This window comes from Mobula birostris, chromosome 15 (genome assembly GCF_030028105.1).
Source record: "Mobula birostris isolate sMobBir1 chromosome 15, sMobBir1.hap1, whole genome shotgun sequence".
Taxonomy (NCBI): Eukaryota; Metazoa; Chordata; class Chondrichthyes; order Myliobatiformes; family Myliobatidae; genus Mobula; species Mobula birostris.
The window spans coordinates 6626859-6650097 of record NC_092384.1 but is presented as its reverse complement, the minus strand read 5'-3'; the positions used below and the strand labels follow the sequence as shown (position 1 = coordinate 6650097).

General features: G+C 46.8%; 1 protein-coding gene across 1 annotated transcript in view; it reads left to right on the top strand.

Annotated features, from left to right (window-relative positions):
• Positions 1–23239, top strand: part of LOC140210370 (lysosomal protective protein-like) — a 95720-nt gene that overhangs the window by 15926 nt on the left and 56555 nt on the right. Inside the window, exons 2-4 of the mRNA XM_072279266.1 lie at positions 15541–15652; positions 16002–16139; positions 18729–18887. Coding sequence (XP_072135367.1) covers positions 15541–15652; positions 16002–16139; positions 18729–18887 — 409 coding nt within the window. The remainder of the gene's footprint in view (positions 1–15540; positions 15653–16001; positions 16140–18728; positions 18888–23239) is intronic.

The window sequence follows — 23239 nt, the reverse complement described above, 5'->3', positions numbered from 1 at the left end:
TCATATGTATGACCTTTGGCCTTTGACCCCTCTAAACAGCCTACTGCTGTCTGTTCTCTCCTGATCTCTCATCTTTTAATAGAAATGTGTCAAATCATCTAGAGGCTCAGGGCATGAGTGTGATGGAGCACTTTCCACTTGCTTAGATGACAGCAACTTCAACAACACTGTACAGAACAAAGCATCCCTTTTTACAGATACCCTATCCACAACCACTCACTCACTCACTCCATCACCAGCACACAGTGTCAGCAGTGTGTACCGTCTGCAGCAACTCCCCCAGACTCTTTAGACAGCACCTTCCAAACCCACCACCTCTACCAGCTGGAAGGACAGGGACAGTAAAAGCACAGGGAACACCTCCGGCTGGAAGTCACACACCAGCCTGACCTTGAAACATATCACTGATTCTTCACCATCACAGGGTCAAAACTCCCTCCCTAACAGCACTGTGAGTACACCCACACCTCAAGGACTGCAGTGGCTCAAGAAGGCAGCTCAGCATCACCTTCTCCAGGGCATCTCGGGACAGCCAACTAAATGCCAGCTCGGCCCATGAAGGCCACATCCGCTGAATTAATTTAAAAAATCTCCTCTCAGCCATCAGTTTAAACAAAGCAGTCCCACCTTCTAGTCTGTCTGTATCACTCTTGTTCCATGCTGTGGTGGGGGGTGAATGAGAACTGGCAGTGAATGAGGAGATCAGACCCCTCCTGGAGAAGTTGGCACACACTATAGCTGAGACAAGACTGCCTGAGCTCTCCATTCTGGGAGTGAGTGTCACTCAGCAAGTGCCAAGTTCTAGGTGAACACAGAGACTACCTACCAAGAGCTGGGCGAGGGGTGGAGTGCCCACTGCTCAGCGCCAGCATGTTGGCTCAGTTTTAAAAAAAATATATTTTGAAGAATAAACTTTTCGTGATAAAAATATATACAATGACAGAAACAGTGCAAAAAATCCTTTATATTCATCGTCAGTGCATTCTGTATTGTAAATTTTCTGAAGAGAAGAAAACAAGGAAGCATAGCATCTTTGCCCCTCACGTTGCTCCCTGAGGAGGTACCTCTTTCACTGGTCGAGGGGCTTCCTCTCCCCTCCAAGTGTGGTAGTGGAAGGAACTTTCCCACAGAGCCTTGGCAGTGGCTACACCAAGCTTCACTGTGTCCCTCAGCACGTTCTTGAGCCAGTCTGCAGACATCTTGCTGTGTAGTGCTGGAAGACCAACAGAGTTGGGCCGAATGGCCTGTTGACAAGCGGTACAGCTCGGTAGCAGAGTATGCTGCTGACAAACAGTCAGAAAAACAGCCTGACCTGCTGTTAGTGTCAAGGAGACGATGGTCACAAGCCATCACTGTAATGTAAACTATAACTGGCAAGTTTTTGTGTTAGGAATGACAAGCCTTTTCCCCAGTCAGAAGGTCATTCTCTGTTACAACATCGGTAAGTCAGCAGGAAGAGGAGGACTTCTGGAGCAGACCGGTGCTGGCATGAGATAAAGGAAAGAGAATTTGTTTTGAGAGCACTACTTGAAATCCCTGGAAGCATTTGCAAATAATTGTTGTTTTGTAACTTCAAAACATGAAACTAGTTCAAAGAAACTCACAGGAGTCGGAAGATGCAGGTGTCATTCGTCTTTACTTTAAGCGAGGCGAGCACAAATCATATGGTGGCGTGATGACATATGCAATTAACATATTTTATATGTAACCTGGAATTTAAACAAACAAGAATACTTAATTAAATGATATATAATTGCTGAACTATTAAATACACAGCACTTCTCCCAGTTAGTTGTAAACTCCAACTCAATAGAAAATGCATCTCCACTACCTCCACAGTATACTATATAATATTATAGACAGTATATACACAGTATACTATATAATACTATATAGACAGTATATACACTATATACACAGTATACTATATAATACTATATAGACAGTATATACACTATATACACAGTATACTATATAGACAGTATATACACGGTATACTATATAATACAACTATATAGCCATCAACAACAGAGTCAATTTTACATTGTCTCATTCAGGCTTAAAGATTTTTTTTCTCTTGTAGGGTAATGTCTTTCCTGACGAGGGAGGGTTACTCTGCTTGGAAGGGGAGATTTGTGTCTGTGAAACAATCTCGGGTTGCGGAGCTGACTCTGAAACTGCAAGACGTGGTTTTACAGCTTCCTTCTCCTTTCCTGTTTCACACCATTCACTCTCTCATTCACATTCTTTCTCTTCATTTTTCCCTCCTTTTTCTTCTAGTTTGTGCATCTTGACCTTGGGAAGGTGCCTTTGATTCACTGGAGTATTCTCTTATTAATCCAATTGCTCCCTTTACGATCTGATCTCTCCTCCTATGTTGGTTTCCTCAGCCACAACATCATCTGCTGAATCCTCTGTTTTCGTGTTTCCATTGACTCCTTTCATTTTGGCCAGCAAGCCTTTGGTCTTTGCCCCTACTTCTACAAGCAGCTTTTTGCAAGCACTTGAAGTTCATGCAATAATCTTAATGCACGTAGAGTAGATTCTGGTTCCTTTTACTCACCAAAGCGGAATGCTTGCAACTTTGCTAAAGCTCCTGGAACTCTCTTCCGATTAAAACCAAGCCACATTTCACAAGTAGCTGCCTGATTAACGTATCAGAAGCTTTCTCCGATATGTTGCCTTGCTTTTGTAGTGCTTTCGTCACTTTCACGTTTCTTCCGAGCAGCGTGGTCCTTCCTTGGTCCAATATGCTTTCCAACCAGAGGCGCAGAGGGTGGCACCAACTCCTGTTTGTCCACTGTCGGGCAACGGTTCATGTTGTTTGGCATGGAGACAGTGTGGCATCAGCCAGTTCCTTTCTTAATTCGCTTTCAGTCGACTTCTTTGCAGGAAATGAGGCATGTAAGTGGTGGATGGATCTCCAATCAAGTTGTAGTTGTCTCAGCCACTTAAGTCTCTACACTGCTGGCCCTCTTGACTTTTTTTAACCCATATGAGCTCAATGTGGCTTGTTGGTTTTTGTATTTCACTGTTATGAATGTCATTTCCACAGGAGTTTTCTTTGTTGAATAGCTGCAGGTTTCAGTTTGGTATCTTTGAAATGCCGTTCAAACTCATTTTGTGAAATGACTGAAACAGTTGAGCCAGAGTCCAATTCCATTTTAATTAATTTGCCGTTCACTTCTGGTGTAAGCCATATTGCTTGTCTATTGTTAATTTTCACATTGTAAATCTCAAGGACAATCCTGTGTCATTCTCATCATTATCAGACTTTTCATCAACACAAATGCAGATTAATGCTCTTCTTGAAAATACAATTTGACTTTTTAGAATTTTCTCTTCCCTGTGCAGTCCATTTATTTTTGTATATGACCTACTTTGTTGCATTTTATGCAAGTTTCACCTTTAAACCTGCATTTGTCTGGTGTAGGTGAAACCCGACCACAATGGCAACACAATCTACTTGGCCAGGCTGGTTTCTGTTTAGACACTACAATTTTATCTGTGCTCACTTTCATTCTTGATGGTAACTCTATTGCATCTCTGTCTGCGGTTTCCATTGAAACAGTGATTTCCACTGCTCTTTTAAATGTAAGTTGTGCTTCAGTTAGGAGTCATTTTTGAATGCTTTCTTTTAAGGTTCCACAAACTAAATGATCTCTCAGTGTACCATTAAGACCATTGTCAAATTGACAATGCTCAGGCAATCTCTTCAACTTAGCTACATATGCTGAAGTGGACTCCCCTTCCTTTAGATTCCAATTATGAAACCTAAAGCATTCTGCAGTTAACAATGGCTTTGGCTCTAGGTGTTTGTGCATCACTCTGATAATATTAGCAAAGCTCATTTCTGCTGGTTTGCTTGGAGCAGTCAAACTATGAAGCAAACTGTGTGCCTTTAAACTCAAAGCACGTAGCAAATTGGCACTTGCTTTTCATTGGTTACTTCATTTGCTTCAAAATACTGTTCCAATAGCTCAGTATACACGAACCTGTTACCTGTTGTGTAGTGCTTGTTATAATTATTATCACCTAGTATTCACTCTTCAAGAACTCTGAATTCTCCCTTTTTCTGGGTTTTAGAAACATAGAAAACCTACAGCCCAATACAGGCCCTTCAGCCCACAAAGCTGTGCCGAACATGTCCTTACCTTAGAAATAACCTAGGGTTACCCATAGCCCTCTATTTTTCTAAGCTCCATGTACCTATCCAGGAGTCTTTTAAAAGACCCTATTGTATCCACCTCCATCACTGTCACTGGCAGCCCATTCTATGCACTCACCATTCTGCGATTTAAAAAAAACTTACCCCTGACCTCTCCTCTGTACCTACTTAAAAGCACCTTAAAACTGTGCCCTCTCGTGTTAGCCATTTCAGCCCTGGGGAAAAGCCTCTGACTATCCACACGATCAATGCCTCTCATTATCTTATACACCTCTATCAAGTCACCTCTCATCCTCCGTCACTCCAAGGAGAAAAGGCCGAGCTCACTCAACCTGTCTTCATAAGGCGTGCTCCCCAATCCAGGCAGCATCCTTCCAACATATTATTCTCCGTAACTTCCGCCACCTCCAATGGGATCCCACCACTAAGCACATCTTCCCCCCCCCCCCCCGCATTCCGCAGGGATCGCTCCCTACACAACTCCCTTGTCCATTCGTCCCCCCCATCCCTCCCCACTGATCTCCCTCCTGGCACTTATCTGTGTAAGTGGAACAAGTGCTACACATGCCCTTACACTTCCTCCCTTACCACCATTCAGGGCCCCAAACAGTCCTTCCAGGTGAGGCGGCACTTCACCTGTGAGTCGACTGGGGTGATATACTGCGTCCAGTGCTCCCGATGTGGCCTTTTATATATTGGCGAGACCCGACGCAGACTGGGAGACCGCTTTGCTGAACATCTACGCTCTGTCCGCCAGAGAAAGCAGGATCTCCCAGTGGCCACACATTTTAATTCTACATCCCATTCCCATTCTGACATGTCTATCCACGGCCTCCTCTACTGTAAAGATGAAGCCACACTTAGGTTGGAGGAACAACACCTTATATTCCGTCTGGGTAGCCTCCAACCTGATGGCATGAACATCGACTTCTCTAACTTCCGCTAAGGCCCCACCTCCCCCTCGTACCCCATCTGTTACTTATTTTTATGCACACATTCTTTCTCTCACTCTCCTTTTTCTCCCTCTGTCCCTCTGAATATACCTCTTGCCCATCCTCTGGGTCCCCCCGCCCCCGCTTGTCTTTCTTCCCGGACCTCCTGTCCCATGATCCTCTCGTATCCCCTTTTGCCTATCACCTGTCCAGCTCTTGGCTCTATCCCTCCCCCTCCTGTCTTCTCCTATCATTTTGGATCTCCCCCTCCCCCTCCCCCTCCAACTTTCAAATCCCTTACTCACTCTTCCTTCAGTTAGTCCTGACGAAGGGTCTCGGCCCGAAACGTCGACTGTACCTCTTCCTAGAGATGCTGCCTGACCTGCTGCGTTCACCAGCAACTTTGATGTGTGTTGCGAGCATCCTTGTAAATCTCCTCTGCACCCTTTCTGTGGTTTCCACATCCTTCCTGTAGTGAGGCGACCAGAACTGAGCACAGTACTCCAAGTGGGAAGCGAGTTTTTTTCTTTAAATGAACTTGATCATGTCTTCCCTTCTGAAGAACATGTGCTGCGCTGCTTTTTGCTTAAAACTCGACCATCTTCCTGCACGTGCTTGGCACTTTACTTAACGCTCCTCTGCGCCTTTTAAAACTCTAATGTCTCACTCCACTTTAACAGTTGGTAGCCACCCCAGGTTTGTTTTAAAACTTCAAAACATTAAACTAGTTCAAAGCAAGTCGCAGGAGTCCAAAGATACAGGTGTAGTTCGTCTTTACTCTAACCTAGGTGCTCACGTATCACGTGGTAGCCTGATGATGTACTGTTACATGCTCAAGGAGATCTGTTTTTTTTGTGAGAATGATGTAATGGTCTTTTGGAGGTCACCTGATGTGATTTACCCGCCGATGTGAGGTCACGTGATGACACGTGCCCCGTGACTATATAAGGGTCGACTCAGGTGATGCAGTGGGATTTTGAGTTTGTAGATTTCCAGGTAGAACGTGTTGTGCCTCCGTTTCTGTTGCGTTTGCTTTTGTGACACAGTTTCATTTTTAAAACGGTTGTGCGTTCTGTTGAAAGATTCTATATTACTTGGACTGGAAATTCGTGGCTGGAAGTGCCAATTTACCCAATTCCAACAGTTTTGAAGGGAGACTGAAGAATTCATTGAAGTGAAGGATCGAGAGAAGTCGGCATCGTTTGGCAGTTTAATAAAGGATCGACCTTATTGAGTCTTCGTTGAAGAGAAGCTGCATTGAGATAACTCTTGTAAAAGTACAATGAGTTCATGCATAAAGGCTCTCTCTCTAAAAGGAATTTAAGGTCAGTCGATTTAAACTGTTTATTTTCGACATCGGGAATCCTGTGGACAGAACCGGCAGTAAAGGTGCGTCGGTGAAGAAATCGTTCTCCAGAGAAGTCTCTCCCAATTGAATGTGTAAAACTGTTGAACTTTCGAAGTTATTGCTTTAAGAACGATATCTGACTGTATCGCTTTAAGAACTGTTTTCGCATTTAACGCTTTAAGAACCAGAGCCGAGTGGAGTTGATGAACGGCTGCATACCTGTTTAACCTCCGGTTTCCTTTGTTTTTTCTTCTTATTGCTTATATGTGTTTAATAAATATTTGGTTGTTTTCATAAAACCTGTCTCGATTAATATTCATTGTTGCCGGTTACGTAACAGTATGCAATTAACATATTTTACATATAACCCGTAATTAATTATTTAAATGAACAAGAATGCTTGATAAAGATATACACACACACACACACACACACACACACACACATACACATACACACACACAAGACAGCTGAAATATAACTGAAATATTAAATACACAACAATAATATTGGACTTTTAAGGTGTAGTTACTATTATCATGCAGGATGTGCAAAAGCAGAAAGCTGTGGACACAGATCAGCTCATCAGCAAAGCCTGTTCCCTGGACTCTCGACACATCTCGATGCCCCAGCATGATCAGGACCCCACCTATGCAGACATTCTCTCCCATCGGGCAGAAGATGCAAAGCCTGAAAGCACGTATCAGAGGCTCAAGGATAGATTCTACCCCACTGTTATCAGACTCTCGAACTGATCTCTTGTACGATAAGATGGCTGCTTGACCTCGCTATCCACCTCGTTATAATCCTGAACCTTACACTTTATTGTGCGCATGCGTACAGCCGTTCTGATCTATTCTTACTTTCTTCTTCTTACTTTTTAATTTACGTTCTCCACCCTCTCTAACATGCTGGTAGACAGAATTTTATTTGGGTTTTCTTTAGCGCTGGAAATAGTTACATCCTGACACGCGGGACAGAAGCAAGGTCGCATTGTGTATTTCACGGACCAGCAAAGACCGGCCGGCTTAGCGAGCAGAGCGGTGGACACCCCTGCTGAAATCCGGAGGAAAACACACACAGCGGGATCACAAAGCCGAGGAAAGAGGACCGGGTCGAGACAACAGAGACTTTTGGAGAAGAGGAGTTCAGTGGGCAATACTGTTCCGGCTGACCGGAAGTGCACTGAGAGCGGTAAGCGTAAAGGAGTTGGGTGCTTACTGTTCTGGCTAACAACGGATGGTGAATCCGGGGTGTATTACAATCGAGGAACGTGTTTGAAGACTGGATATTGAACTTTTTACTGTTGGATTTCGGCCACATTCCACCGAGATACAACACCTGGCGGCACGGGAGGTCGTTTCTGCCTGTGGCCATCGAACGTGCAGCTCCTCCCATGAAGGGTCAGACACCCTGAGCCAATAGACTGGTCCTGGACTTATTTTCCATCTGGCATAGTTTGCATTTTGTTGTTTGATTGTTGGGGTTTTTTGTATTGCTATATTTACGCTCTATTCTTGGTTGGTGCGGCTGTAACGAAACCAAATCTCCCTCGGGATTAATAAAGTATATCTATCTCTCTATCTTCACCTGCACTTTCTCTGTACCTTTTACCCTTTCGGGGTGGACCTCTGATATTGACAGCAAGTCGTCTTTGTTTAAAAAGTTAATCATCCAGTCAGTTCAGGTGTGAAGTCCATGATCAGCTGAACAGCCCGAGGAACTCAGTGGGTCAGACATTATCTATGGGGGCAGAGGGATGGACGACAGGTCGGGCCAACATCCTGCATCAGGACCGAGTCTCGAGGAGAGATGGCTGGTATAAAGGGGTGAAACCTGCTGGAAATTGGTGTGTTCTGGGAGTACATAGTAGATCTTAGGCAGTGAGCTGGCTGCTGGCTGTGTGCCCAGAGACTCAAGATCTTTGGACACAGAGCTGGGAAAAAGCAAAGCAACAGACTTTTAACATCGTAACTCAGCGAGTTATTTGTATGTCTCCCCTTTCACTGTGAAATGGGGACATCTCTTTTCCCTAATTAGGCAGAGAAAGAGCTTGTGGTATGCCAAATTACCGGGTGAACGAGTGGTCTTTGGGGTACTGGAAGTCTGTGTCTTTATTGATGCTTTGCTGCACGCTTGAGTGCTCGGTGGGGGGGGGGGGCGCCGATGCTATTTTTGCCGATGGGGAGAGGGGGTTAGTTGCTTTGCTGCTGCTTATGTGTGGGTGGGGTGGAGCTGGGTCTTTGGGGTTCTAACATTTAACTCATTTATTCTTTGGGGCACTCCTCTGTTTTCGTGGATGTTTGCGAAGAGGTGGGGGCTAGAGGATTATCGGTGGTGTGCTCCATTGTACTTGAGTAGGTGAAATACGGTGCAGTCTCCGTGACAACTCTGACCTGAACAACACCGGTGGTCCCCGTTAGAATAACTTGGGGACTGTACACTTTACCTAAACTTAGGAGGGGGTGTACTCCAGTGGGTAGGAGACTCAACTCTCCACCCATGGGAATGAACAGTAACAATCAGCAGACATTTAGCATAACACACCCATGTTTTCCTGGACCTATCATCTGTCAGCTTGTACTTCTTCCTCCTGTCCCCCTCACCTTCTCATTCTGACATCTTTACAACTCCTTTCCGATCCTGATGCAGGGCCTCGGCCCAAAGTGTGGACTATTTATTTCCCTCCATAGCTGGTGCCTGCCCTGCTGAGCTCCTTCAGCACATTGTGTGTATTGCTGTAGATTTCCGGCATCTGCCGTACCTCTTGTGTCTGAGTTGTCTGGATTTTTGTCAGGTATGAGATGTGGGAGTTGAGTTTCAGATGGGTCTGAACTTGAGAAAGAATTTGGTTTAGAAGATGAGAAAATGGAAGACAGGTCCCTAGGGCAGACATATTGAAGTCAACCAACTGAATGACTCCTGTTGGTATGATCCCATCCCTACATAACATCAATGACCACACTTCAGAAAGAGTTTAGTCTAATCTACTCTGGAACACTGTGAGGTCTTGTAAAAGCCTCCTTACCCAAGTTTACCCTCTTACATTTAATGTTGGCTTAGGTATGATTCATGGGAGGGATCCAATGAGCCAACCTCTCCACCCCCCCTCCCCTTCTCTCCTCTTTCTGCAGGAATCGCTTCCTCTGTGATTCCCCATTTCCATTTGTGCCTTTCAACCAACCTCTCTTCTGGTACTGATCCCCATCAGTAGCCCAAATGCTACATCTGCCCATTCACATCACCTCTATTCAGGGCCTCAGACGGTCTTTCCAGGTGAGGTAGCACTTCAGCTGTGAATCTACCGGGGTCATCCATTGTGTCCAGTGCTCCCAATCTGGCCTCCTCTACGTTGGTGAGACCCGTCGTAAATTGGGGGACCGCTTCATCTGCCAAAAGCGGAACCTCCTAGTGGCCAAATATTTTAATCCTGATTCCCATTCCCATTCTGAGCTGGCCACGATGAGCCACCCGCAGGTTGGAGGGGCAACACCTTGTATTCCGTTTGGGTAGCCTCCAAACTGATGGCATGGACATCGATTTCTCTTTCCAGTTAAAAATGTTTCCATCTCCCTCCTCTCCTCTTCAATTCCCCATTCTGGCCTCTTAGCTCTTCTCACCTGCCTATCCCCTCCCACTGGAATGCCCCTCCTTCCCTTCCTCCAGTGGTCTACTCTCCTCTCCTATCAGATTCCTTCCTCTTCACCCCTTCACCTTCCATATCCAGCAGGCTTCCCCAATCACATTCCAGCTATCCTCCTCCCCCTCTCTCCACCTTTTTGTTCTGGTGTCTTCCCACTTCCTTTCCAGTCCTGAAGAAGGGTCTCGGCCCAAAACATCAACTGTTCATTCATTTCCGTAGATGCTGCCTGGCCTGCTGGGTTTCTGCTGCCGTTTTCTGTGTTACTCTGGATTTCCAGCACTGCAGAATTTCTTATGTTTGTGAATCGTTGTTGTTGCAGGGTTACATAGAAACAAAGGAAACATACTACAGATCGTAGGACAACACACAGTCAAGATAGACACACACTCCAGAACGTAGGACATAATACACAGTACCGATGGACACATACTACAGGTCGTAGGACATAATACACAATCACGATGGACACGTATTACAGGTCGTAGGGCAACACACCGTAACGATGGACACATACTACAGGTCGTAGGACATAACACACAGTAACAATGGACACGTACTACAGGTCATAGGGCATAATATGCAGTAACGATGGACACGTATTACAGGTCGTAGGACATAATACACAGTAACGATGGACACATACTACAGGTCGTAGGACATAATACACAGTAATGATGGACACGTAATACAGATTGTAGGACATAATACACAGTAACAATGGACACGTATTACAGGTCGTAGGACATAATACACAGTAATGATGGACACGTAATACAGATCGTAGGACATAATACACAGTAATGATGGACACGTAATACAGATCGTAGGACATAATACACAGTAACGATGGACACATACTACAGGTCGTAGGACATAATACACAGTAACAATGGACACGTATTACAGGTCGTAGGACATAATACACAGTAACGATGGACACGTAATACAGATCGTAGGACATAATACACAGTAACAATGGACACGTATTACAGGTCGTAGGACATAATACACAGTAACAATGGACACGTAATACAGATCGTAGGACATAATACACAGTAATGATGGACACGTAATACAGATCGTAGGACATAATACACAGTAACGATGGACACGTATTACAGATCGTAGGACATAATACACAGTAATGATGGACACGTAATACAGATCGTAGGACATAATACACAGTAACGATGGACACATACTACAGGTCGTAGGACATAATACACAGTAATGATGGACACGTAATACAGATCGTAGGACATAATACACAGTAACAATGGACACGTATTACAGGTCGTAGGACATAATACACAGTAACAATGGACGCGTATTACAGGTCGTAGGACATAATACACAGTAATGATGGACACGTAATACAGATCGTAGGACATAATACACAGTAACGATGGACACATACTACAGGTCGTAGGACATAATACACAGTAATGATGGACACGTAATACAGATCGTAGGACATAATACACAGTAATGATGGACACGTATTACAGGTCGTAGGACATAATACACAGTAACGATGGACACATACTACAGGTCGTAGGACATAATACACAGTAATGATGGACACGTAATACAGATCGTAGGACATAATACACAGTAACAATGGACACGTATTACAGGTCGTAGGACATAATACACAGTAATGATGGACACGTAATACAGATCGTAGGACATAATACACAGTAACAATGGACACGTATTACAGGTCGTAGGACATAATACACAGTAACGATGGACACATACTACAGGTCGTAGGACATAATACACAGTAACAATGGACACGTATTACAGGTCGTAGGACATAATACACAGTAATGATGGACACGTAATACAGATCGTAGGACATAATACACAGTAACAATGGACACGTATTACAGGTCGTAGGACATAATACACAGTAACGATGGACACATACTACAGGTCGTAGGACATAATACACAGTAACAATGGACACGTATTACAGGTCGTAGGACATAATACACAGTAACAATGGACACGTATTACAGGTCGTAGGACATAATACACAGTAACAATGGACACGTATTACAGGTCGTAGGACATAATACACAGTAATGATGGACACGTAATACAGATCGTAGGACATAATACACAGTAACAATGGACACGTATTACAGGTCGTAGGACATAATACACAGTAACAATGGACACGTATTACAGGTCGTAGGACATAATACACAGTAATGATGGACACGTAATACAGATCGTAGGACATAATACACAGTAACGATGGACACATACTACAGGTCGTAGGACATAATACACAGTAATGATGGACACGTAATACAGATCGTAGGACATAATACACAGTAATGATGGACACGTATTACAGGTCGTAGGACATAATACACAGTAACGATGGACACATACTACAGGTCGTAGGACATAATACACAGTAATGATGGACACGTAATACAGATCGTAGGACATAATACACAGTAACAATGGACACGTATTACAGGTCGTAGGACATAATACACAGTAATGATGGACACGTAATACAGATCGTAGGACATAATACACAGTAACAATGGACACGTATTACAGGTCGTAGGACATAATACACAGTAACGATGGACACATACTACAGGTCGTAGGACATAATACACAGTAACAATGGACACGTATTACAGGTCGTAGGACATAATACACAGTAATGATGGACACGTAATACAGATCGTAGGACATAATACACAGTAACAATGGACACGTATTACAGGTCGTAGGACATAATACACAGTAACGATGGACACATACTACAGGTCGTAGGACATAATACACAGTAACAATGGACACGTATTACAGGTCGTAGGACATAATACACAGTAACAATGGACACGTATTACAGGTCGTAGGACATAATACACAGTAACAATGGACACGTATTACAGGTCGTAGGACATAATACACAGTAACGATGGACACATACTACAGGTCGTAGGACATAATACACAGTAACAATGGACACGTATTACAGGTCGTAGGACATAATACACAGTAACGATGGACACGTATTACAGGTCGTAGGACATAATACACAGTAACGATGGACACGTATTACAGGTCGTAGGACATAATACACAGTAACGATGGACACGTATTACAGGTCGTAGGACATAATACACAGTAACGATGGACACGTATTACAGGTCGTAGGACATAATACACAGTAACAATGGACACGTATTACAGGTCGTAGGACATAATACACAGTAACAATGGACACGTATTACAGGTCGTAGGACATAATACACAGTAACAATGGACACGTACTACAGGTCATAGGACATAATACACAGTAACAATGGACACGTACTACAGGTCGTAGGACATAATACACAGTAACAATGGACACGTATTACAGGTCGTAGGACATAATACACAGTAACAATGGACACGTAATACAGAACATTAGGACATAATACACAGTAACAATGGACACGTATTACAGGTCGTAGGACATAATACACAGTAACGATGGACACGTATTACAGGTCGTAGGACATAATACACAGTAACAATGGACACATACTACAGGTCGTAGGACATAATACACAGTAACAATGGACACGTATTACAGATCGTAGGACATAATACACAGTAACAATGGACACGTAATACAGATCGTAGGACATAATACACAGTAACAATGGACACGTATTACAGGTCGTAGGACATAATACACAGTAACAATGGACACGTATTACAGGTCGTAGGACATAATACACAGTAACAATGGACACGTATTACAGGTCGTAGGACATAATACACAGTAACAATGGACACGTATTACAGGTCGTAGGACATAATACACAGTAACAATGGACACGTAATACAGATCGTAGGACATAATACACAGTAACAATGGACACGTATTACAGGTCGTAGGACATAATACACAGTAACAATGGACACGTAATACAGATCGTAGGACATAATACACAGTAACAATGGACACGTATTACAGGTCGTAGGACATAATACACAGTAACAATGGACACGTATTACAGGTCGTAGGACATAACACACAGTAACAATGGACACGTATTACAGGTCGTAGGACATAATACACAGTAACAATGGACACGTATTACAGGTCGTAGGACAGAACACCAGTAACAATGGACACGTATTACAGGTCGTAGGACATAATACACAGTAACGATGGACACGTATTACAGGTCGTAGGACATAATACACAGTAACGATGGACACGTATTACAGGTCGTAGGACATAATACACAGTAACAATGGACACGTATTACAGGTCGTAGGACAGAACACCAGTAACAATGGACACGTATTACAGGTCGTAGGACATAATACACAGTAACAATGGACACGTATTACAGGTCGTAGGACATAATACACAGTAACAATGGACACGTATTACAGGTCGTAGGACAGAACACCAGTAACAATGGACACGTATTACAGGTCGTAGGACATAATACACAGTAACAATGGACACGTATTACAGGTCGTAGGACATAATACACAGTAACGATGGACACGTATTACAGGTCGTAGGACATAATACACAGTAACAATGGACACGTATTACAGGTCGTAGGACAGAACACCAGTAACAATGGACACATACTACAGGCTGTAGCATATAACATGCAGAAATGTACATCTTTCTGTCCATGACATTGTACTGACCTTTTAACCTACTCTAAGATGAATCACTCCTATTGCATTTTCTATATTTCTTGTGTCTACCTGCGATATGGGTCGTTGTGGCTCATCTCCACCTGCTGGTGGGTAATTATTGACAGGAGTTAAATACTTCTCTTATATCCTGTCAACAAATAGGAAAGGGCAAGGTGACAATTTTTTAATCTATCCAATGAATAAGAACCCCTCCTATTGCGATTTTATTTGTCTTAATCTACTTATTGGTAACAAACTAATCGGAAAAAAGCTCAGTCCTTTCAATCTGCACAGAAATTCTGATTCCCAGGTGGAGTTCATAACCCAACATTATGCCTCATGAAAATCTGTGAATATTAATCCCAGATGTCCGACTGATTCTGGTTCTCACATCCGTTTTGGATAGAGTATCTCAAGTTTCCACCTCCTCAGTGTGAGCAGTTCCTGGTTTGGTTCTTGGAAGGCCAGCTCTGATTATACTGCGTGCTCTAACCAATGTTGCCTCCGCCTTCTTGAATCCTTCTGACTTGGAGACCACAGTTAGGCTGCTTCAGCAGGACGTTGTATGCCAGCCCGCACCGGGTGTAACAAGATCAGTTCCTTCAGAGGGGAAAGTGGTAGAAGTGGCCCTGAGGGATTTCCCTTCTCCGACAGATTAAGCCCACCCATCATCGGCGGGCTGGGTTGCTCACCCGTTTGAGATCCTGCAGGGTCCTCGATCACGGTTCTTATTTCTAATGAGTCTTCTGTTCTCCAGGTTTGTGACATCTCAACGAGACCCAACCACTGACCCAGTGGTCCTGTGGCTGAACGGTGGCCCAGGGTGCAGCTCGTTGGACGGATTCCTCTCTGAAAACGGACCTTTGCATGTAAGTCTTCCCATGGCTGGATAGCGGGGTTGGTGGCTCTAAGGTGTGGGTCGGTCACATGACATGGAATCAGGGCGAGAGGTTGCGCCTTGTTTAGCACGGTTATAGGCTCTTCTGGATCAATAAGGCCAAGCCGTCCATGGTCACCCGTGTGACCCAATTAATCTACTAACCCAAATGTCTATGGAATATGGGAGGGAACCCATGTGATCATGGGGTAAATGTACACGGACCTTACAGACAATGGCGGGATTGAACCTGAGTCACTGGGACTGATAGCTTTACACTAACTGCCACACCGCAGTGCCAGCCGAGGCCACCACTATGACAGTGGTGTGTTTGATTTCAGGTGGATGACAATGGGCAGACCCTCTACATTAACGAGTACAGCTGGAACAAGGTGGCCAACATGCTGTACCTGGAGTCTCCGGCTGGTGTTGGCTTTTCCTACTCCGATAGCGGAGACTACACCACCAACGATAAAGAGGTATGGTAGTCAATCTGTCCTGTCCCAGCCTGCGGGGTCATCCTCGGTTCAATTGGCCCATAACAACAGAAGAAATAGGCATGTTGACCCCTTCTGCCTACTCCACCATTCAGTAAGATCACAGTGATCGCTGGTCTCCCCATTGACTCCATGTCCCTCGATTCTCTTCATACTTAAACATCTGTTAGTCTCTGCACTTCCATCAGGCAGGAGGTACAAAAGCCCGTGTTCCACACCACCAGGTTCAAGGGCCGTTCCATCTCTTCAGCCATCGGGTCCTTGAACCAACTGGCACAACCCCAATCACTACAGTTAACAACAGTGTGACCATTTGATCATTTTCACTCAAAATGACTTTCTTTTGTTTTAATTTGCGACCTTTCTTGCTAAAATTGTGCATAGTTTGTTTAATTAGTTTTCTTTTGTAAATGTTGCTGATGTGATACTATGTGCCTGTGATGCTACTTCTAGTTCTGATTTTCGTTGCGTTTGTGCACACGAGTCCTTGTGAAGCTGCTCTGGCACGGGGAATGGTGAACTATCCCCAGGGCCAGTCACACTTTGCACTCAACATACTGTTAGTGCCATCACTCAAGTCGTGTATGATGTTGTCTCATGTGTTGCTGATGGCTGTAGAGGCCGATCTGGGATCGACATGTTCTGGCACAGTGTGGACACAGTAAGTGGTCACTGTGGTTAGCGGTTGTGTCTTTTGGTTATTCAATCTCTCCCTTCACGGCTCCCGCTTGTTATCCGCGGCACAGTGGAGGTCGCTGTCACGTAGCATTCCTCCCTCTTGAACAGATTTCCTCCAGGTGTATCTCCTGTGTGAGTTGTCTCCCCGGTTTTTAGATGTAACTTCTAATTTCTTCAGGCTGATTTTGATTTTATCTTTGAAGCATTTCCTTTGCCCACCAGGGGCTCGCTCACCTTCCTTCAACTCGGAGTAAAGGAACTGTCTGAGAAGACGCGCGTTAGCCATCCAAATGTCATCAGAGTTGGTGTCGCTTTATTGTGGTGAAGACGGTGTTCATGCTGGGCTACTCCAGGGCACAGGTGTTCACACGTCTGTCCTTCCAGCTGATCCTCAATCTTTCACAAAGCTCTTTGGTGGTGTTGTTCCAGGGCTTTTGGGTGTCTACTGTAGGTGGTCCATGGTTCAGCTCCATACAGTAATGTAAGAAAGACAACTGCTCGATAGACCAAAAGTTGTTGTTTGGACCTGTTGTTAGGGTGCCGTCTTCAAAGACCCTTTTCCTTAATCTTACACAAGCTCTCAGGTGGTGGTTGATCTCTAAGTTGATGTCTATATATGAGAAAAGATTGCTGCCAAGGTAGGAAAAGTAGTCTCCATTTTCAAGGGTGATATTGTCAACTTTTATGAAGGGCTGGATAAGTGGCTGGTTGGCCAGGATCTGTGTCATTTTTATATACCCAGGGCTCTGTATGCTTTGGCAAAGGCATTCAGGATACATTGGGGGTCTTCTTCAGAGAGTGGTGCAATGGCGTTGTCATCTGCATACTGAAACTCCACGGTAGTGGTGGTACTGACCTTGTTGAACTATCTCCAGGCAGCTCAGGATCCTCAAAGATTGCTAAATCACACACTCAGCAGCTGATGCTCTCTGGAGGTCTGTGTAATGATGACCTGGTTAGTACCAGGAAGGAGGAAACTGCCAATGTGGCTGACGGCCTGAAAACGCTGGAATTTACCGGAGTGACCCTGGCCACAATCTCTCAGAGATATTCCCTGTGTCTCGTCCAACCCTTCCACATTCCCATCAATACCAACTTTTCTCTGCTTTCTCAGTTCAGGTTGAAAGTCTTTGACCCGAAACTTTAACTTCTGTTTCTGTCTCCATGGATGCTGCCTGACCTGAATGTTTTCCTGTGTATCTCTGTGTGTAGTTGTTATCTTTCTTTATATTCTGCCTGACCTGCTGAATGTTTTCCTGTGTATCTCTGTGTGTAATTGTGGAGGTATCTTCACTCCCATTTCAACATTAGTGTCCAGAGCCAGACACTGAAGTTGGTGTCTTTATGTGGCTCGAGTTTTAACCCAAAGACAGACCCTTTGCCCAGGGGTACTCGAGTACCATGCATAGATCATAGAGCATAGAACACTACAGTACTGTCCAGGCTGTTCAGCCCACAATATTGTGCTGACCTTCTAACCTACTCCAAGATCAATCTAACCCTTCCTTCTCATATTGCCTTCCATTTTCCCATCATCCATGTGCCTATCTAAGAGTTTCTCAAATGTCCCTGATGTATCTGCCTCTACCACCACCCCTGGCAGAGGGTGTCATGTATCCACCGCTCTTTGTTAAAAAAAAAAAAAAAAAAAGTACGTCTGACATACTCCCATACTCTTCTCCAATCACCTTAATATTATGCCCCTCATACTAGCCTTTTCCCCTGGGGAAAAGTCTCTGGCTGTCTACTCTGTCTATGCCTCTTATCGCCTCGTGCACCTTTTTCAAGTCACCTCTCATCCTCCTTGTAGGTCTTCAGTCAAACTTTGGCTTTCCACTAGAAAGCAAACATTAACCCCTGCATTTCTGTATACACCACACCCCCTTCCCACAGGTTGCAGAGAACAACTACCTGGCCCTGCAGGATTTCTTCAGGAAGTTCCCAAATTTCACCAACAATGACTTCTACGTGTTTGGCGAAAGTTACGGTGGGATTTATGTGCCAACGCTGAGCTTCAAGATCACAGAAGGTCCAGCACAAATCAATTTCAAGGTATTCCAGTTTTGTTTCAGAGCTGACACCGAAATCAGTCTTCTGGCCCAGGCTGCCACACCCTGTTAATTCCTCAGAGCTTCAAAGAGTGGGGAAGGACTCATTCACATATCTAGGCCGAGGGACTTGACAGGGTAGACATTACGTTTCAAAGGACTGCGGATGCTGGAATCCGGAGCTACACACGTGGGTACTGGGGGAACTGAACTGGTCAGTGACCATCTGGGAAGGGAAATGGACAGCTGGCATTTGGGTGGAGACCCTTCGTCAGGGCTGGAAAGAAGGGAAGGGAAAGGGTGCAGTAAGATCTGGCGGGTGATGGGGGTGAAGGGAAGGGAATGGGTGCAGTAAGAGCTGACGGGTGAAAGGGAAGGGAATGGGTGCAGTAAGAGCTGGCGGGTGAGGGTGAAGGGAAGGTAATGGGTGCAGTAAGAGCTGGCGGGTGAGAGGGTGAAGGGAATGGGTGCAGTAAGAGCTGGCGGGTGAGAGGGGAAGTGAAGGGAATGGGTGCAGTAAGAGCTGGCGGATGAGAGGGTGAAGGGAAGGGAATGAGTGCAATAAGAGCTGACAGGTGAGGGTGAAGGGAAGGGAATGGGTGCAGTAATAGCTGGCAGGTGAGGGTGAAGGGAAGGGAATGGGTGCAGTAAGAACTCGCGGATGAGAGGGTGAAGGGAAGGGAATGGGTGCAGTGAGAGCTGAAGGGTGAGGGTGCAGGGAAGGGAATGAGTGCAGCAAGAGCTGGTGGGTGAGAGGGGAAGTGAAGGGAATGGGTGCAGTAAGAGCTGGCAGATGAGAGGGTGAAGGGAAGGGAATGGGTGCAATAACAGCTGGTGGGTGAGGGTGAAGGGAAGGGAATGGGTGCAGTAAGAGCTGGCGGGTGACGGTGAAGGGAAGGGGTGCATTAAAAGCTGGCAGGTGAGGGTGAAGGGAAGGGAATGGGTGCAGTAAGAGCTGGTGGGTGAGGGTGAAGGGAAGGGAATGGGTGCAGTAAGAGCTAGTGGGTGAGGGTGAAGGGAAGGGAATGGGTGCAGTAAGAGCTGGTGGGTGAGGGTGAAGGGAAGGGAATGGGTGCAGTAAGAGCTGGCGGGTGAGGGGGAAGTGAAAGGAATGGGTGCAGTAAGAGCTGGCGGGTGAGGGTGAAGGGAAGGGAATGGGTGCCGTAAGAGCTGGCGGGTGAGGCTGAAGGGAAGGGAATGGGTGCAGTAAGAGCTGATGGGTGAGGGGTGAAGGGAAGAGAATGGGTGCAGTAAGAGCTGGCGGATGAGAGGGTGAAGGGAAGGGAATGGGTGCAGTAAGAGCTGGCGGGTGAGGGTGAAGGGAAGGGAATGGGTGCAGTAAGAGCTGGTGGATGAGAGGGTGAAGGGAAGGGAATGGCAGTAGGAGCTGGCGGATGAGGGTGAAGGGAAGGGAATGGGTGCAGTAAGAGCTGGCGGATGACAGGTTGAAGGGAATGGGTGCAGTAAGAGCTGGCGGGTGAGGGTGAAGGGAAGGGAATGGGTGCAGTAAGAGCTGACGGGTGAGAGGGTGAATGGAAGGGAATGGGTGCAGTGAGAGCTGACGGGTGAGGGTGAAGGGAAGGGAATGGGTGCAGTAAGAGCTGGCAGGTGAGGGTGAAGGGAAGGGAATGAGTGCAGTAAGAGGTGGCGGATGAGAGGGTGAAGGGAAGGGAATGGGTGCAGTAAGAGCTGGCGGGTGAGGGGGTGAAGGGAAGGGAATGGGTGCAGTGAGAGCTGGTGGATGAGAGGGTGAAGGGAAGGGAATGGCAGTAGGAGCTGGCGGATGAGGGTGAAGGGAAGGGAATGGGTGCAGTAAGAGCTGGCGGATGACAGGTTGAAGGGAATGGGTGCAGTAAGAGCTGGCGGGTGAGGGTGAAGGGAAGGGAATGGCAGTAGGAGCTGGCGGGTGAGGGTGAAGGGAAGGGAATGGGTGCAGTAAGAACTGGTGGGTGAGTGGTGAAGGGAATGGGTGCAGTAAAATCTGGCAGGTGAGGGTGAAGGGAACGGAATGGGTGCAGTAAGAGCTGGCGGGTGAGGGGGTTAAGGGAATGGGTGCAGTAAGAGCTGGTGGGTGAGAGGGTGAAGGGAAGGGAATGGGTGCAGTAAGAGCTGATGGGTGAGGGGTGAAGGGAAGGGAATGGGTGCAGTAAGAGCTGGTGGGTGAGGATGAAGGGAAGGGAATGGGTGCAGTAAGAGCTGGTGGGTGAGGGTGAAGGGAAGGGAATGGGTGCAGTAAGAGCTGACGGGTGAAAGGGAAGGGAATGGGTGCAGTAAGAGCTGGCGGGTGAGGGTGAAGGGAAGGTAATGGGTGCAGTAAGAGCTGGCGGGTGAGAGGGTGAAGGGAATGGGTGCAGTAAGAGCTGGCGGGTGAGAGGGGAAGTGAAGGGAATGGGTGCAGTAAGAGCTGGCGGATGAGAGGGTGAAGGGAAGGGAATGAGTGCAATAAGAGCTGACAGGTGAGGGTGAAGGGAAGGGAATGGGTGCAGTAATAGCTGGCAGGTGAGGGTGAAGGGAAGGGAATGGGTGCAGTAAGAACTCGCGGATGAGAGGGTGAAGGGAAGGGAATGGGTGCAGTGAGAGCTGAAGGGTGAGGGTGCAGGGAAGGGAATGAGTGCAGCAAGAGCTGGTGGGTGAGAGGGGAAGTGAAGGGAATGGGTGCAGTAAGAGCTGGCAGATGAGAGGGTGAAGGGAAGGGAATGGGTGCAGTAAGAGCTGGTGGGTGAGGGTGAAGGGAAGGGAATGGGTGCAATAACAGCTGGTGGGTGAGGGTGAAGGGAAGGGAATGGGTGCAGTAAGAGCTGGCGGGTGACGGTGAAGGGAAGGGGTGCATTAAAAGCTGGCAGGTGAGGGTGAAGGGAAGGGAATGGGTGCAGTAAGAGCTGGTGGGTGAGGGTGAAGGGAAGGGAATGGGTGCAGTAAGAGCTAGTGGGTGAGGGTGAAGGGAAGGGAATGGGTGCAGTAAGAGCTGACGGGTGAGGGTGAAGGGAAGGGAATGGGTGCAGTAAGAGCTGGCGGGTGAGGGGGAAGTGAAAGGAATGGGTGCAGTAAGAGCTGGCGGGTGAGGGTGAAGGGAAGGGAATGGGTGCCGTAAGAGCTGGCGGGTGAGGCTGAAGGGAAGGGAATGGGTGCAGTAAGAGCTGATGGGTGAGGGGTGAAGGGAAGAGAATGGGTGCAGTAAGAGCTGGCGGATGAGAGGGTGAAGGGAAGGGAATGGGTGCAGTAAGAGCTGGCGGGTGAGGGTGAAGGGAAGGGAATGGGTGCAGTAAGAGCTGGTGGATGAGAGGGTGAAGGGAAGGGAATGGCAGTAGGAGCTGGCGGATGAGGGTGAAGGGAAGGGAATGGGTGCAGTAAGAGCTGGCGGATGACAGGTTGAAGGGAATGGGTGCAGTAAGAGCTGGCGGGTGAGGGTGAAGGGAAGGGAATGGGTGCAGTAAGAGCTGACGGGTGAGAGGGTGAATGGAAGGGAATGGGTGCAGTGAGAGCTGACGGGTGAGGGTGAAGGGAAGGGAATGGGTGCAGTAAGAGCTGGCAGGTGAGGGTGAAGGGAAGGGAATGAGTGCAGTAAGAGGTGGCGGATGAGAGGGTGAAGGGAAGGGAATGGGTGCAGTAAGAGCTGGCGGGTGAGGGGGTGAAGGGAAGGGAATGGGTGCAGTGAGAGCTGGTGGATGAGAGGGTGAAGGGAAGGGAATGGCAGTAGGAGCTGGCGGATGAGGGTGAAGGGAAGGGAATGGGTGCAGTAAGAGCTGGCGGATGACAGGTTGAAGGGAATGGGTGCAGTAAGAGCTGGCGGGTGAGGGTGAAGGGAAGGGAATGGGTGCAGTAAGAGCTGACGGGTGAGAGGGTGAATGGAAGGGAATGGGTGCAGTGAGAGCTGACGGGTGAGGGTGAAGGGAAGGGAATGGGTGCAGTAAGAGCTGGCAGGTGAGGGTGAAGGGAAGGGAATGAGTGCAGTAAGAGGTGGCGGATGAGAGGGTGAAGGGAAGGGAATGGGTGCAGTAAGAGCTGGCGGGTGAGGGGGTGAAGGGAAGGGAATGGGTGCAGTAAGAGCTGGCAGGTGAGGGTGAAGGGAAGGGAATGGGTGCAGTAAGAGCTGGCGGATGAGGGTGAAGGGAAGGGATTAGGTGCAGTAAGAACTGGCGGGTGAGAGGGTGAAGGGAAGGGAATGGGTGCAGTAAGAGCTGGCGGATGAGAGGGTGAAGGGAAGGGAATGGCAGTAGGAGCTGGCGGGTGAGGGTGAAGGGAAGGGAATGGGTGCAGTAAGAACTGGTGGGTGAGTGGTGAAGGGAATGGGTGCAGTAAAATCTGGCAGGTGAGGGTGAAGGGAACGGAATGGGTGCAGTAAGAGCTGGCGGGTGA